The sequence below is a fragment of the Euprymna scolopes genome, chromosome 35 (assembly GCF_053919585.1).
Source record: "Euprymna scolopes isolate OS-2025 chromosome 35, ASM5391958v1, whole genome shotgun sequence".
Lineage (NCBI taxonomy): Eukaryota > Metazoa > Mollusca > Cephalopoda > Sepiida > Sepiolidae > Euprymna > Euprymna scolopes.
The window spans coordinates 59,885,908-59,904,230 of NC_136516.1; the positions used below are offsets into that span (position 1 = coordinate 59,885,908).

Below are 18,323 nucleotides of genomic sequence, written 5' to 3' on the forward strand. Positions count from 1 at the left end.
AGGGGAGGGGACAACCTGTTAAGCCGTCTGTTCTTTATGTCCAAACCCAAACTCACTGACTCCAGCTAATCTGATCACGTGACTCACACGCAGATCCAATCAGTTGACTCTCACTTCCGGTAAAACGTGTCTACAATATGGTTTAACATATTTCTTATTTTTGATCTCTTTCCTAACATGTGTGTGTGCATATATGTATATCTGTGTTTTTTTATATATATATATATATATATATATATATATATATAATTCATGACTGCTTTGTTTTACGTATTGCGTGTGCTGAATTTGTTTTCATTTTTATTATCGTGTGTATTCATTGAATTGTGAACATCATCACTATCGTCATGACCTTTGAGGAATTACACCGTTTTTAAACGCTTCTCTCAAAAAAAAAAAAAAAAACCCACCAAGATTCATGATTGCTCTGTTTTACATGTTGCATGCGATGGATTTGTTTTATCTGGGGTTCCAGAAAGCCATGGTGAAGGCAGCCTCTCTAGGAGAAGCAAATCTCTGATCTAACAAAAACAAAGTGGAAGACCAGTACCCGCATTAAGCTGGTCTGCAGTTTGATTTGTTGCTGGCTATCTTGCTCTTGCTTGTTGCTGGACATCAACATTTTGAACCGAGAAAGAGACTAGCTGTCGTACAAAGCTAAATCTCTGGAATAACATCTTTGTACAGATACTTCCTCAGACATTTGTCAAAAAAAAAAAAAAAAAAAAGAAAAAAAGAAATGTCCTATTGGCAATAGCTGTCCGTATTAACAGGAACAGAAGATATTATGCTAAACGACACCCACTCCAGCTCTGTTGCTGGAATGTGAGAACACTTATTGACAATGGTAAAAGACTAGAACGGAAGACTGCAATTTTGACTAAGGAATTGCAAAGATACAATATAGACATTGCTGCACTCTCTGAGACACGTCTCGCAGGTGAGGATCAACTGGTTGAACGCGAGTCGGGCTACTGGTCTGGTAGAGCTGAAAAGGAGTGGCGAGAGGCTGGTGTTGGCTTTGCAGTTAAGAACTCCTTAATTGACAAGATCGAACAGCCAGTAGGTATAAATGACCGTGCATTGACATTGAGAATGCCCCTTGCTGCTGGTCGTTATATGAATGTTCTTTCTGTCTATGTGCCGGCTCTTACTTCGCCTGAAGACGATATTACTTCCTTTTATCATATGCTTAGATCTATTATCACCAGTTTGCCAAGTGCTGAGAGCTTGGTGGTTCTTGGTGACTTCAATGCACAGGTTGGATCAGACAATGAGACTTGATCTCCATTGGGTCAATATGGCATAGGCAGAGTCAATTCAAATGGTATGCTGCTTCTCCATCTCTGCAGTGAACTAAATCTTGTTATCACTAACACTTTTTCCCACCAGAAAAACAAGGAGACCTGGTTCCATCCCCAATCTAAACATGGCCATTTGCTTGATTACATACTGTGTAGACGTGGTGATCTTGGAAATTTTTGCAAAGTTAGAGTAATGCGTGGTGCTGACTGTGGTACTGATCATTTAATGGTCAGAACTAAACTGAGAATTACAGTTCGCAAAAAGCCGTTTCAATGGTGTCAAAGTGCCTAAACGTATTGATGTCTCCAAATTGAAGGATCCAGTCGTACAAAGTTCCTTGAAATCTGCTTTCAACCAGGTGGATTTCTCAGATTGTGATTGGGAGACAGTAAGAGATACAATATACCAAAAAGGTGTTGAAGCTTTTGGGTTGAAGGTTCCCAGACATAGATTGGTTTACTGATAATTACAATCAAATTAAGCCTCAAATTGATAGAAAGCGGAAAGCTTATTTGAAACTTCTCAACTCTTCACCTCTGAACGAGCCAACGCTCGCCGCCCACTTTTCTTCTGTTCGGAGTGAGGTTCAATGTTGTGTGCTCCAAATAAAAAACAAATGGTGGTCTAACCTCTCCAGGGAGATACAGACTGCCTACGATCATAGAGATGTCAAGACATTCTACACTGCTTCATCAGGCTTATGGTCTGAAATCATCTTCAACTACACCACTGAAAACCTCAGATGAAATTATGCATGGATGGCATGAACATTTTCATGATCTTTTTCATAACCCATCCAATGTTGATGTTGCTGCATAAAACAGATAAACTCTAACAAAGGCCCTGGGTTGGATGGCATCCCTGTTGAGCTGCTGATACATGGTGGTGTCAGTGTATATTGTGTGGTCCACTCTTTGATACTGTCAGTATGGCAGGGTGACCCGGTTGCCCAAGATTGGGTAGATGCCATCTTGGTTATGTTGTACAAAGGAAAGGGTACAAGGTCTGATTGTGGAAATTATCGAGGTATCTCGCTGCTAAGTGCGGTTGGAAAGGTGTTTGCACGGCTTTTGCTAAACCGATTGGAAAAGTTTGTATGTCCTGATATCCTTCCGGAATCCCAGTCTGAATTTAGAGGTGGGCGAGGAACTGTGGATATGGTGTTTTCTGCTAGACAGCTCTTGGAGAAATGTATTGAACAGCGTATGCCTCTTTGCCAAGTGTTTGTGGACTTTACCAAGGCATTTGACACGGTCAACTGTGAGGCTATCTGAAAAGTGCTGGAAAAATGTGGCTGTACACCTGCTTTTACAGACAAGTTCAAGCAACTTCATCATAGTATGAAAGGTCGCGTCAACTTCAATGGTAGGCTTTCGGAAGAATTCCTCATTGATAATGATGTGAAGCAGGGTTATATAGCTGCACCAACATTGTTTTCGCTCTATTTGACTGCTGTGCTTTGGTATGGTTTCCACGATTGTGATATGGGTGTTTATATTAGATTCCGAATGACTGGAAAGGTGTTCAACCTCAGAAGATTTCAAGCCAAAACACTTGTTAGTGATGGACTTGTTAGGGAACTGTTGTATGCTGATGATGCTGACCTGGTAACACACTCCCCAGTAGATATGCAACTAGTGATGGATCTCTTTACAAATGCTTGTACCTGCTTCGGACTGACAGTTAGCATTAAGAAAACTAAAGTCATGTACACTCCCGCTCCGTATGTGTATGTGGAACCTGATATCTTCGTCTGTGGAAAGTGCCTTGAAGTCGTAAAAAATTTTGTCTACCTTGGGAGTGCCTTATCAAATGATGGCACTCTTAATGCGGAAATAAGAGAGAGAATCAGCAAGGCATCTGATGCTTTTGGAAGGTTACAAGATAGTCTGGTCTGATGGTGATCTAACTCTGACAACTAAAATTTCAGTATATCAAGCATGTGTAGTACCATCCCTACTCTACGCATCTGAAACTTGGACCTATAGAATTGCTTGAGAGGTTCCATCAGCACTGCCTTAGACACATTCTTGGTTTAAAGTGGTATAGCTTTGTCCCTGATACATATGTCTTAAAAAAGGCCAAAACAACCAGTATTGCTACCATTGTTATTAAGAACCAGTTGCGTTGGGCGGGTCATCTCATCCGGTTTGAAGACTATCGTCTCCCAAAACAATTGTTCTATGGTGAGCTCTTTCTTGGAAAAAGACCCCAGCACAAGCCCAAAAAACGTTTTCGTGATAGCATCAAGGAGAGTCTGGTGAGCTTTCATATTCCTGTTGACAGTTGGGAGTCCCTAGCGTATGATTGCAAGCAGTGGAGGACACTGATATACAGGGGTGCAGAACACTATGAAGCAGCCAAAATAGACTGAGAGAAGCTTAAGAGAGCATGTAGGAAATGCCAAACCTTGCCGCCTAACCATGGAGATCTCTGGATCTGTAAGGTGTGTGATCGGGCTCTGTTGTCGAAGGCAGGTTTTGTTAATCACATGAAAGCCCACGATAATACAGGTTCCGCTGCTGTTAGTTTCATACAAATCAGTGAAGTTTTCAGTGTCATGTCTGCTTGAGGGTGTGCAAGTCACTGGCAGGGCTAAAGTCATATTCGGGCACATGGATTTTAGTGACTGAGGGAGTGGCTCTGGTCTGACAAGACGTTGTAATCATCATATATATATATGTGTGTGTGTGTGTGTGTATATATATGTATGTATATCGCTTTTTAAAAATTTATTAGATTTTTTTTTTTTTTGTTGTAAATTTTCAAATATCCAGGTAATTTCCTTGTATATTTATTTCAGAAATGTTTTTTTAATTGATTGAAAATTGTAAGACAACAAAAGATTTATTTTATTTGTAAAACAAAGCCAGATTGTATCAGTTTGTTGTTAGTGTACAAAATTCTATGTGAAAGTTTCCGTAAACAGTTGAAAATAGTCGACGATTGGTAGGCAAAATGAGAAAATGATGTCAGAACAAAATATTTAACAATACCTCTCCCTTTGTTACGAATGAATTTCTCAATGTGACTTTTTAGATAACCATTTTAACATAAGGAGGGTGTGGTCTTTGTTAACTTTTCTGTACATTTTTTTTATAAATGAAGTTAAAATTTTGGTTATATTATAAAAAAATTGGTGGGTTGTTAAATTGATTAGTTTTGCTGTAAACAAACAAAAACGAAAATCAATAATAATAATGACAAATCTTTAGATTAACACTTAGCTAAATCCCCATTCCAAAAAGAAATATTACTTTTATAACCTAAAATGACTGGTAATTCTTAAATATAATATTTTGATTAATGCAGATTTTGTACTTATTATATTGGACCCAATATATAGTAACGATTTAAAAATAATAAAAAAAAAAGACTTGTGTACCACCGAGAATCGAAACCAAAACTTCTAGCTTACAATTTATTTTGCTTTTTTTTCCTGCAAAACCTGAACCAATAGCTACTATGTTATGCATGTATATCCGTAATGCCGTTGTTCGATCTTCACCTGGCAAATTTCATTTTTTTCATTTTCACACTTTTGTATCGATTTTTCATGGCTAAAACACAAATACAAAGTTTCACATAGGTTCGACTACCCTATATATGAAATTTCATGTCTGTAGACCAAAAACTAACAGGAGTTAGGTAGGCAAAACGTTTTAAACAAATATATATATAAAGAGGTTTATGTTTACTATAACCTTTACACAAATATTACGCAAGTATAAATCATGTAGAATATCTGCATGAATATAATTACACGTAATAGTTAACGATCACATCAGAAAACCGAAAAAAATTAATAGGGAATTAATTAAAATGAATGTTTAAAAGAATATGCAAGTTGGATCTTTTGCTAGTGAATGCAATTCCATGGCCGATATATAACAAAGTTATATTTGTTTTAAATATGAAAATGGGTTTATAATTTGAATATCAATATCCAAAAAAGAACCAAATTTATAGGAGTATATATTCAAGTAAAACTTGTGTTAAATGAAAGAATATCTTCATCTCTTCTTTGTTACTAGCAATTATTTGGAATTCTTTCATATGAAGTATTTTTAGTATTGTTTTCTTATGGTTTTTTTTTTTTCCTTAGGAGCAACTGTGACTTTTCAGTCGCCAATATTTTAAGGAAACATTATTCCAAACCGTACTTTCTACCAAGGTCTTCAGAATCAAGTAAGACAGATTGGATATTCATGGGAACACCAGGATATGGGGCCCATATGCATGTAAGTAAATTATCCTTAAAGTTCTGATTTTTTTTTTTTTAGATGAGGGCTGATTGTTTATATTACTTGGATTGATCGGACTATTGTTCTCATCTTGAGTGTTATTTGTACAACGTTTCGGTCGGATTGTCGTTCAACTGTCATCAGGCAAGTTGGTTGTTGTTTAGTATTTCTGGGAGTCAGTCTCCACTTTTTGATCATTGTTTCGAATCTGAAAAAAAAAAGTTGGTTAACAAAGGCGAGGAAATTTTAATAAAAATCGACAGGAAGATTATCTCCCTTCTGGTGCTGAAATTTTAAGGTTGTGCAATATTTGTTTTTTTCAACAATTAGAAGCTTCCAAATGTTACTAAATTCAGATGACTCAAGGAGACAGCATGTATGCTAAAAAAAAAAAAAATTATTAAGCAGACCAGACCTGGAATTTAGTAGCATTTGAGAACCTTAAATTGTAGAAAAAGCAAATATTGTGCACCCTTAAAATTTTGGCAATGGAATCGAGATAATCTCCGTCGATTTTTAATAGAATTGCCTCTCAATTGTCAACCCATTTTTTTATCACAGATTCGAAACAATGACCAAAAAGTAAAGACTGACTTACAGAAGTACAAAAATATCAAAGGAGCCAGTAACTTTTTTCTTTTCCGAACGGCCAACATGTCTGATGACATTTGAAGGATAATCTGATCAAAACGTTGTACAAATAACACTCAAGATGAGAACAATGGTGCTATCAATACAAATAATAAATTATGTTATGTATTTTTGTTGTGTGTGAATTAAGTGATGTACTTAAATGTTCATATACTAGTTTTGTCCATTAAATACTAATAAAAACAATTAAGATTCTATTGATTTTAATAAAATCAATTGTACATTAATTCTTAAATGGTATTTATCAATATATGTACTCATTCTTAGTTTGTGAGAGGGGAATCTATCACCATACTTTCCCTTAAACACGTCTGTTGGACTTTTATTAAGTACAATACTTAATAGTTTTTTTTTTTTTTTTTTTTTTTTTTTTTTTTTTTTTTTAAATGGAGAGTAGAAAACGCATTGTGGATGCGTTATCGGCAGCTCCTGTTACTCTCGCTTCTTCTTATTTGTCCCTCGGTCCTCATTTTTTAATGAGTGATTTTTCTGACAAAGGGAGAAGAAAAAGCTGTTTTCTAGGTTGGCAGTATTTTGCGCGAACAGTTGGCAGAGATGGCGGAAATGTTCTGTTTCTATGTCTATCCTTGTAGCCATGTCACTAGTAAGGGTGCTGGAGGTAAACGTTTTGTCTGGGCTGACGTTGTCCGCCTGATAGTCAGGGACCCGAACCTTGGATTAACCACTAAGAAGGCTGTCCTATCAGCAGGTGCAAAGTACTGGGGCTGCTGTATTGCCATTTGGTGAATGGATTCTGGACCATGCAGTAGCTTCTGGTGGGGCCTCTCGATGCCATACTAGTGGGTAATTGTTACGGCTTTACCTTATCATTAGCTACAAATAAGAAAAAAAAAATTCTTCGTTTCTTTTTCTCTCTTAATTTCCCCTCTCTGTCCTGCTCTAAGTAAATCTGACGACCTAGTACACAAATTCCAAAATTTCATCATGACAAGTTTCAAGAAAAAATACGCGATTAAACCCGGTTCACCAACTTCCAACGTAGACCCCTACTACCATGTCTCCTTCTCCAACATCAGGGGTCTACGTTCTAACCTTCCAGAGGTTGAAACCCAATTACAGGAGACTAAACCAGACCTTTTATTTTTAAGTGAAACTGGCATTGGACAGGCTATTTCCCGAGAAGAGTTCGCAATTAAAGGATACTCTAACTTAACTTCTAAATCTGACCCCCAAGATCGCCATGGGCATGGAATATGTGCCTATATTAGGGATAGCTTTCCATGTGGTAGGGACACTTCCAGGGAAGATCCTAACTTACCCTATATGTGCTTCCGGGTTGCTTTAGCTCACACTATGGCATTTATATTTACTCTCTATCGCCCCCCATAACAGCGGAGTTACTATCTTTCAAAGCATATCTGAGAAAATTGACCAAGTCTTATCTGCTTATCCTTCAGCTAACATTCACGTATGTGGTGACTTCAATGTTCACAACGTCGAATGGTTGACCCATTCTAACAAGACCGATGATGAGGGGAGGTTCTGTCATGATTTCTCCATTGCCTATGACCTCACTCAAATTGTTCAGGAACCCACCCGTGTGCCCGACAATGACGGCCAGTATGCGAGCCTACTAGACCTTTTTCTCACAACTTGCCCTGAACTATGTTCAGTTTCTGTTCTGTCGCCTCTTGGCTCTTCCGACCACTCTGTTGTATCAATTAAGATAAAAATGAAATGTAATAAGTCCCCAGACGTACCTCTCCATCGTACAGTATATCGATACACTAAGGCTGACTGGGATAGCTTCCGTACATTTATATCTGATCTACCTCTGCATTCCATGTTTAAAAAGGATGTGTCCTCTATAGTATTAGACCTGATGGAATGGTTAATTGTAGGTATAGACCGTTTCATACCCTCAAAAAAGTTCCAGCAAAAACCTAACAGCCAGCCATGGTTCTCTCCAGAATGTGCTGCTGCCATTGCGCACAGAAATCACTTTTTCCACTGCTTCAAACGTAATAGATGTATGGAAACTAAAGCCGCTTTCAGGACTGCCAGCAACCAATGTAAGAAAGTAATAAAGAATGCAAGAGAGTTGTATGCTCAATCTGTTAAGTCCAAAGTAGCTGAGCAGCGGCTTGGTTCCCACCAGTTTTGGCAAATAGCAAACAGAATCCTGAACAGAAGCGTGTGCTCCATCCCAACTATTATCAATGGACCTGAGGTAATCTCGTCAGCATCAGACAAAGCCAAACTCTTTGTCAAGAACTTTGCAGCTAATTCTACCCTTTGCGATCAAGGTCGCCAACCCCCAATATTTCCTCCTGTATCAGAAAACACGCTATGTGATATACGTATATCTGTACGTGATGTTGCCAAGCTAATCAAAAATCTTGATTCCAGTAAAGCAACTGGCCCTGATGGTATTCCAATTATAGTACTCAAAAAACTTCAACCTGAACTAGCGCCCATACTTACAAAACTGTTTAAATGTTGTTTTAAGGAGAATAGTTTCCCATCTCCCTGGAAAATTTCATCAGTATGCTCTGTATTTAAGAATTCAGGTGATCGCTCATCCCCCTCTCAGTACAGGCCAATAAGTCTCCTGTGCGTCATGTGTAAGTTGCTGGAATCTGTGTTAAATACAGAAGTAATCAACCATCTCAACAAAAATAACCTTCTTAGTGACACTCAATATGGTTTCCGTTCTGCTAGATCTACAGCAGATGTGCTTACAGTTATATCTCATAGGATTAGCAAATCTCTCGATGGAGGCAACCTTTCTAGGGCAATTGCTCTTGACATATCTAAGGCCTTTGATAGGGTATGGCATAAAGGTTTACTTCATAAGATCTCTAGCTATGGTATTGCTGGAAATGTCTTCTCAATTATTAAATCATTTCTTTCTGATAGGTTCATAAGAGTAGTAGTTGAGGGGCAAAAATCAGAAGCTCACAGTATTAATGCCGGTGTCCCTCAGGGGTCCATCCTGGGCCCAACTCTTTTCCTGATCTACATTAATGATCTTCCAAATCACATCCTTACATCATTTGTAGACATTTATACTGACAACACTACCATTTATGGTAGCACATCTAAGACAGTAAACGACCAAGTTCTCTCCAATTCTCTCTCCTCTGATCTTGAGCACGTAGTACAATGGGGTAAGGAGTGGCTGGTTACTTTTAATGCATCTAAAACCAAGCTTCTCTCTTTACATCATCAACATTCTGATCCACATCTGGCATCAATTGAAATGAATGGCTCTCGTCTTCAGGAGGCCTCAAGTTTTGACAAGCTTCTTGGCTTGACCATTACTCCTGATCTTAAATGGAACACGTACATCAAATCTGTTGCCAAGTCCGCTGGAAAAATGGTGGGATCTTTCTATCGATACGGTAGATATCTCACTGCTGATGCTATTCTCTATCTATATAAGAGCCAGGTACGTCCAAGGATGGAATACTGTTGCCACATCTGGGCAGGAGCTGCTAGAAAGGACTTGTCCTGCCTTGATAGAGTTCAAAATAGACTTCGTAGCCTCGTAGGAGATGTCCTTTTCTCTTCCTTGCAACCTCTATCTCACAGAAGAGATGTTGCAAGTTTGTCTCTGATGTATCATTATTTTCATGGAAAGTGTTCGACTGAGCTTCAATCTATGGTCCCCCCTCACCAAACTTTCACAAGAAACACTCGTCTAGCTGTAAACGCTATCAATAATTCCCCCCACTCTTTATCTGTGCCTAAACCTAAACGTAGATTCCATGAACAAAGCTTCTTTCTTAGAACTGCACGCCTGTGGAATTGTCTTCCGTTTTCCTGCTTTCCGGCTGACTACAATATGGTTGTCTTCAAGTCTAACATAAATAAGTTCTTGATGAGCCGTTCCATATAAATTATCAAATTTACCAAATTTTCATTACTAATGATTACTATATTGTCCAATTTCTACTGTACACTCTTTAACCCTTATCCTTGAGTGGCCTCTTGGCCTTGATAATGTGGTGATGCCTATGTAAAAAAATAATAAAAAAAAATAAAGGTTTTGTTTAATTTAAAATTTAAGATACACAAATCTAGGCTATAGTCAGCTAACATACTTCCTAACTTCCACCATAGTGCAGTAACAAAGCCAATCAGTTCTTTCACTTTTATTGTTCTTCAGTGTTTCTATTGTGAAGTGATTTATTGAAATAAAAAATATAAGAAAAGGACATTGTTGAAAAGTATGCAATAAAAATTAAAATTATAAAAAGATAAAAATAACACAATTAGTCTTTATTTGTACTTTTAATAACAAAATTAAAAAGCTTTTTATTTTTAATTTTATAAGAAATATATGTTCATGAAATTATAAAAAGTTTTTTTTCTTTTTTTTTAAAGTTTAAAATTTTTTTATTTGAATTTATATAATGTTTATTTAAGTATAAAAATCAAATAATTGAAATCAAAATAACAAAATTTCAAACATCATAAAAAAACAATAAAAAATGTTTATATAACCTGTAAAATTTCAGCCATATCCAATCAAATTTGACCCCACGCATGTGTATCCAAACATAACGTAAGAAATGTAAACAGTGAAAAAACAGTTTCCCTTTTTGTTGTCATCATTTTTTACCGTTTTTCATTTTTAACTTGGAGCATAAAAACATTGAACCTATAACAGAAAAATAAATTAACATCATTGGAATGCTTATTCTATTCTCTTTTCATCAATGTAATTCTTTAAAAAATTGACCAACAAATAAAGATATGACATTAGGTATGTTATATTGCCGATGTTCACAAAAATACAGCATATTCTTGTAATGCTACTTCATCTGTCAACACCCTGCAGCAGATGTTTTGATATTTGAGTTTGTTTTACTTTAAACTTTTCATTGTATAACTGAATTGTAAACTTAATTTACAAATTTAAATTTGAAAAATCCATGAATGAAAATACTCCAAATTTGTTCTCATTTTTATTTAAAAAAAAAAAAAAAAAATTTTTTTTTTTAAAGTGAAAATGTGGAAAAATGGAAATGGTTACATATAATCATAAGTTCTTTTTTCTTTTTTTTTATCCTGAAGATTCAAACAATTGAAACATTTCTAGTGCGTCGTGATTAAGCATAATCCTTCCAAAATAAATACTCTCCCTCCACATCATTTCATGTTTGGTTGAATACATCTGTCATTCTAGAAACAAGTCCATTCTTCTTCGTTATGATCATTTGGCAATAATGACCAATGATGTGAATGGCTTAGCTTGTCTTGTATTTTTTTGATATATATTGTGGTCAACATTTTGCGTGCAGAAATAATAAAGTATTTACATTTTTGACTAAAGTCCAAGATAAACTGGGTTGAACAGGTGACCGTTCAGACTAATATTCTCAGGGGTTGTCTATATTACCCCTCTCCCCCGCACCTCCAGAACAACAAAACGTACACACGTACAAAAGTGAATGTAAATAAAAAAAAACAGGATTATTTTGTTGTTGGTGATTACCTTATGTTGCTAATATCTGTCTCAATGGAATAAACTATAGAAACATCCTTTATTTGGAGCTAATGACAACTGATTTCATATTCAATTAAAGGATACCACACACATATCTATATATATAAAAATGTAACTCTTGGTTCGTTCGCAATTAATAGTCTAAAAAACCACTGGACGGATGGCTTCCAAGTTTTGGTGTAATATGTTTACTATATCCATGTGTGTTTTTATATATTTCTTTTTAATTATAACATTATACTTAATTTTTCTATGATAAATAGGTGGTTTTCTTTGTACCGATAGGTCGTTTTTTTTATTTAGGGACAATTATTTATTACCGCTTTCTGTCACGTGACTAGTGTGTCCAATTTAGCAGTTTTCCTGCTAGATCTGGAGATTTCGTTTGCAAGCTAGTGGGGAATTCTAGAAAATCTGGAGATATTTCACACCCACACACCCACAATTTTAGATTAAAAAATAAAGAAAAGCGCTTCAAAATACTTTAAAACATAAAATAAACTCATTCATGTAAGTAAAAAAAAGTAGCATTTATTGCCTTTGGTAACAATTATTTATTGATTATTTGTTTTGTTTCACCTTTTTTTTTTCGGCTAACCATTCTTAAATCTCGCTATAAAATCGATTTTTCCACGTACATTTTCGGTGGGGGTGTATTCCAACCTCCGAAGTTTATTTTAAAATATGATCTAAGCAATCCCGCTTAATTTAGAAGTATTTAATCGAAAATTGTAAAAAGCAAGAAACAACAGCAAAAAAAAACAAAATAAAAACTTATGCCAATACAGTAGAATTTAATTATCCACCAACCTAAATATTTTTAACATGCTAAAACAAAGTTTTTCTTGTTTTTTTTTTATTTTTTTAATTTCAAAATATGTTGCACGATTATTGTGATGTTTAATTTGCAGTATATTTCAATTTAACTTTTATTATAAAAAGTTTGAGTTTATGATTTGTTTCTTGCAAAAAAAAAAAAATACCCTCTCTGAAAAAAACAGGTAAAACTAGCTGATAAAATATATAAGCCTTTTGGGGAGCTAACCGCTTCAATATAATTCCAGAAACATATAGTAAGAAAACACGGAACATTTTATATATTGAATATACTATATTTATAATTTTTTTAGTGTAGGAAGTTAAAATATGGAGGTTTTTTTTGGGGGGGGTGAGTTAGCGATTTTTGAAAATTTCAGAAGTTCAAAATCTAGCGATTTTCTGGACATTTCTTTCTCCTGACCTCGCAGGTTTTTTTTAAATGTCAGAAAAGGATATTTTGGTCTCACAGGCTTAATGTAAACATAATGTGTTTACAATATCGGTAAATTTTCAATGGGTTTAATCACATGATTATTGATAATGTAACCATGTGATTGAAATTTGATTTAAATTAACCACACGTGGTCGCTTTGCTATCAAATATTCATCGAAAAATGGTAGGTACACACAAAATGAATGCCGACGCTCAAAGTGTATAAACATTTTGACTCCTCCCTTTACTTAAAAATTCACCAGAAATCAGTAAATTAACCAATTTTAATTAAAATTGCAGTATTTATCAAATAATGATCGCAGAATATAATGAACTAATTATTTTTACTTAACTCTTAGTGAAAATGTTTTATTTTGTTTAAACAAAAAATACCTTTACTAAAGTTATGGTTTTCAGTAGTAAATAAAAAAACACAAGAATTTATTTTTGCTTTTTTTTATATAAATAAAGCATCGTAATTTGTAACAATAAAAAATAATTTTTGCAGGAACATTCCGAAAAAAGCCCCTAAAGTCCGTATTAATGAATTCGAAGAAAAATAAATTTCTCACATACTATCAGGAAATAAAAAATTCAATTAGATTCCTATTTCAGTCACCTAAATTATTTAGGGTGAAATGAGTTTAGGAATTTATAGCCAAACATAAATATTTTTTTTTTTTTTTTTTTTTGCTTAAAAAAAATAGCATTAATACAGTAAGTTAGGTAAAATTTGCATAGACTGCTCTGCTTTACGGTTGTTATAAAAATGGAACGGAAATTTGAATTTCGTTCCCTTTTAAATTCGGTACATTTTTACATTACGTCCAACTCATCATTCACATTCGACACGTGAACTTTTATAGCTTTTCGGGTATGCTGGCAAGGTTAGGGGTGTCTATTCCGAAAGCCGTTCTAACATGGGTAGATTGGTAGGTGTATCAGAAAATGTATGAAAAATAGTGAATAATTCCACCCCGTCTTTCCGAGCTTATAACTCCTCGAAAAATGTAACTCAAGCTCTAATTTTTTTTTTCAATTAAAGGAGCAAGGACCAAGGTTTCATTAACAAAAAAACAAACAACGTGGTTTTTTTTTTTAAAAAAAGGTTTTAAACTTCGGACTTTACAGGTAAATTTCTAAAAAAACACTATTTTTTGTTTTAAATTTGAATATATTATTTATTGACCTTTTCTCTTCAATTTCTGATATATAACACTTTGGTGAGTAAATTAATATTTACTTTTTAATAGACATTTCAAAATGGGAGGCGTGAATTATTCGCCCTGTCTTTCCAAGCTTATAACTACTCGAAAAATGTAATTCAAGCCCTAATTTTTTTTACAATTAAAGGAGCAAGGACCAACGTTTCATTAAAAAAAAAAAAAAAAGAAAACGTGGTTTTAAAAAAAAAACTTCGAACTTTACAGGTAAATTTCTAAAAAAACACTACTTTTTTTGTTTTAAATTTGAATATATTATTCATTGACCTTTTCTCTTCAATTTGTGATATATAACACTTTGGTGTGTAAATTAATTTACTTTTTAATAGACACTTGAAAATGGGGGGGCGCGTGAATGTAAAAAAACAAACAAAAACGTTTGTCTAAAATATTATATTCGGTTTATTGGAAAGAGCATAAAATTTCACATTGATCCTGAAAATATCGTAAAAATAGAATTAATAGAAAAATTTTAATAGATTTATAAAGTTTAAAAATTGAAAAATATTGAGTTCATAAAATTCATTACTGTTTTTAAAAAAAAATAAAAAAATTTCTATTACTTTTAAAACAACTTTAATAGTTTATTTTGGAAGTATAATCCATAAAGAAAATAAACAACCCACTTTTAGCAGAGAAATTACGAGATTTTTATATTTTATTTGCAGTTTTATGTTAGGGGTGTCAAAAATTCCTACAAAAATTCTGATAGATCTACTAGACAGGAGTGTTTATTCGTTGTAAACGTACCTGACAACCCTCTAAATGTCGACATTTCCAATGCGAATGGTAAGCTGGACTTATGTAAAAAAAATAACAAAAAGATATACCAAACTGACTTTTTCGTTTAAAAATGGAATTATTTCCCTTTCGTTATTAACTTTTTTTTTTTTTTAAATATTTTGTGTTTTATATGCATAAAGTACAATTGTTGAATGTTACTGTTTTATTATATTCGTTTGGGGGAGCACAATTAAAAAATTAAGAAAGATTAAAACTGAGTGAAATTTAAGTTTCCATTCCATTTTTTACAACAACCATAAAACAGCGCATACTCAGCAAGTTTTATCATAATTTATAAGCATAATGTTGAAACACTAAATCAACATTTTATTTATTTTTCTGCATAATTAATGATGGAAGTATTTTTCTGTTTATTTTCTGAACATCTGTTAAAAAAAATAAATAATTTGTACATTCTCTTGAAAAAAAGAATCACTGTTCTCTACATTCACATAACTATTTACAGTGTTTATGTAAAGCATTCATCTGTTCTTTTTATAATAAAAATTCCGTTTTAAAAGAGAAACGTTTACTGCCAAAGTTCTTTAAATTTTTTTTAAAAAAGTGCAAGTTTTCCTAAAAAAAAAACTTTCACCTAACCATTTCTGGTAAAAAAATTAATCTTTTTTGGGGGGAAAAAATAACTTTTATTGATTAAAAAAAATTGCAAAAAATAATAAAAGTAAATAAACGAACAAAATGCAATTTTTCTTGAGGAATGTGTTCCATTTTAACAAACTGAGCCACAGCAACGCGTGGCCGGGTACAGCTAGTCTATATATATAAAAATGTAATTCTTGGTTCGTTCAAAGTTCATAAAACCATATTTCTACATTACCAATTTAATTGAAATTTTCAGAAAATTTATCTGTAAAGTCAAGGAATGTTTGCATGTTATTAAAATAAATTAAGATCGTTAAGATTGCAAATTATGAAAATATATTAAATAAAATAAAAAATATTTTTTGTAACTGCGAGACTGTCCGCCATATTTCATTTCTGGTAGAAATGAGCTGATCATGTGCACCACACGTTGACGACTTTCGAATTACAACATTTAACTATCAAATTAATAGATGGGTAAAACAAAAAAAATCCCTATTTTTTAAATTATATATATATATTTTTTTGTACTTAAATCTTACAATTTAATAAAAAAACTTTAATTAAACTTGGAAATACGATTTTACGGATCGGTAAGTGCACTAGCACCATTTTGTTTATCTTAATTTTTTATTTTTAAAAGCCTACCTTAAATAAATTTGTCTAATTCTTAATTTCTTATGTTATTGGAAAAAAAAAAAAATAAAGGTAAATATTCCTTTAAAATTACCACTTTTGTAGGTTTTCGGGGTTGCTGAAAATGAAAATAACGTTTATAATTAAGGCAAACGAGTAGTTTCCAAGATATGAAGAAATGTTAGTTTTAAAAAAGTGGAGGATCACTTTTCCATAATAATTTAACGATTTTTTGGGGGCGGGGGGGGGGAGCTTTCTTTCTACTCTTGGAAAATCCTTTAAAATTACCCGTTTAAATTGCAAAATGCAAAAGAAATCAAACAAAAAACTTTTTAGCCAAGAAACACACAGAAAAATTTTTTAAAATAGCATCCATTTTTTTTTTTCTATCGAATTCATTTGCTGTTTTTATTGAAAACTATTTTCTCCCGGATTTTTGATAAAATTTTCCATAAAGGGCCGTGTGTCTCACGTTCATATATAACAAAAAAAATTTTTAAGATTTCGGTGTGCTGAAAACGAATCTGCAAACCGTTTCCATCGCAAAAAAATAGTTTTTATGATATGAAGAAATTACTTTTTCGAAAAGTAGGCGATCACTTTTCCATGTAAATTTAACTTAAAATAAGCACCCACTTTCTAGCCACCTGAGAGGGGCGGGGATTTTTTTTCTTCATGTTTATTGGCTAAACAGCTTTCGTTTAAGCTCGTGCGTAGCATAAACGAAGGCTACGGCTGTGAAATGGAAAATAGTCCCAGAGTCCAGGGGTTATTACCATGCAAAAGAAATCAAACAAAAAACTTTTTAGCCAAGAAACACACAGAAAAATGCCCCTCTCTCAGGTGGTCAGAAAGTGGGTGCTCATTCTAAGTTAAATTTACATTGAAAAGTGATCACCCACTTTTCGAAAAAAAGTAATTTCTTCATATCATGAAAACTTTCTTTTTGAGACGGAAACGGTTTGCAGATTCGTTTTTAGTACACTGAAATCTACAATAAAATATTTCGTTATATACGAACATGAGACGGGCCTTAAAGTAAAATAATACCCAATTTTTGGGGCAGATTTGCCGTTTAGTTGTACAAATATCCTCAAACCAGGTAATCACTAAAAGGGACTCTTAAAAGTCATCAGTATCGAGCAAAAGTTTAAAACCACTGATTATATGTCAGCCTACGTCACAGTAACATATATTGAGTGAGTTCCTAACAGTATTTTGTATAGTTTTTTAGTTTAAACTCAATTTCCCAAAAATTCCCCAAACTTAACGTGTTCGATACAGTCTGCCGCCATTTGGGTTTTTTGCAAATATACCGATAAACACTGCATGTTTTTGAACCTATTAAACATTATACATTACATAAAAACACTACAATCTTATCCAGTTAGGTAGAACATTTACTTTTCTTGCCTTTGATAACATTTATTTGTTATATATTTATTTTTTGACAACTTCTTTGTATCTGTTAATACAAACCCTTTTCATTTAATGTAATGTTTAGTCGGCTCGAAAAACAGTGTTTATCGGTGTATTTGAAAGATACAAATGGTGGCGGACACTGTTGATTACGTTAAGTTTGAGAAAGTGAGTTAAAACTAAAAAACTATACAAAATACTGTCACAAACCCACGGATTATGTCAGCCTATGTCATGGTAACATATATTCGGTGGGGTTTTGACACTGTATTGTATAGTTTTTAGTTTTCAACTTACTTTCCCAAACTTAACGTATTCAACAGAGTCCACAACCATTTCTGTTTTTCGAGCCGATTAAACATTTTACATTACATAAAAACACTAAACAATTATCCAGTTAGGTAGAAACATACCTTAGCTTTGCTTTCATTTTTTTGTTTTTGGACAACTTTTTCAAATCTGTGTATAGTAACCCCCCCCCCCAATCACTCAAATATCAATTACTAACTCACATTTTTGTATACAGAAAAAAAAAAAAAAAAAAAAAAAAAGCAAAAAATTTAGCGTTTCAACATTTTTGCTATGTTCAGCTTTATCCACTGATTGTTGGTCGAGCCCAAGCCATGATTGACGGTAATCCCGAGGATCAGGATCCAATTCTGTAAGAGTTCTATTTTTTTTTTTCATTTTCGACTTTTTTTTTTTTTTTTTTTTTTACTTTTTGGAGTGGA

General features: G+C 33.7%; 1 protein-coding gene across 2 annotated transcripts in view; it reads left to right on the top strand.

The window, feature by feature from the left end:
- The window catches only part of LOC145259873 (2-oxoglutarate and iron-dependent oxygenase JMJD4-like), a 282,216-nt gene that overhangs the window by 86,501 nt on the left and 177,392 nt on the right, over positions 1-18,323 (top strand). For both annotated transcript variants that reach the window (XM_080117747.1, XM_080117748.1), the window contains exon 2: positions 5,411-5,546. In XM_080117747.1, the coding sequence (XP_079973873.1) occupies positions 5,411-5,546 (136 nt within the window). The remainder of the gene's footprint in view (positions 1-5,410; positions 5,547-18,323) is intronic.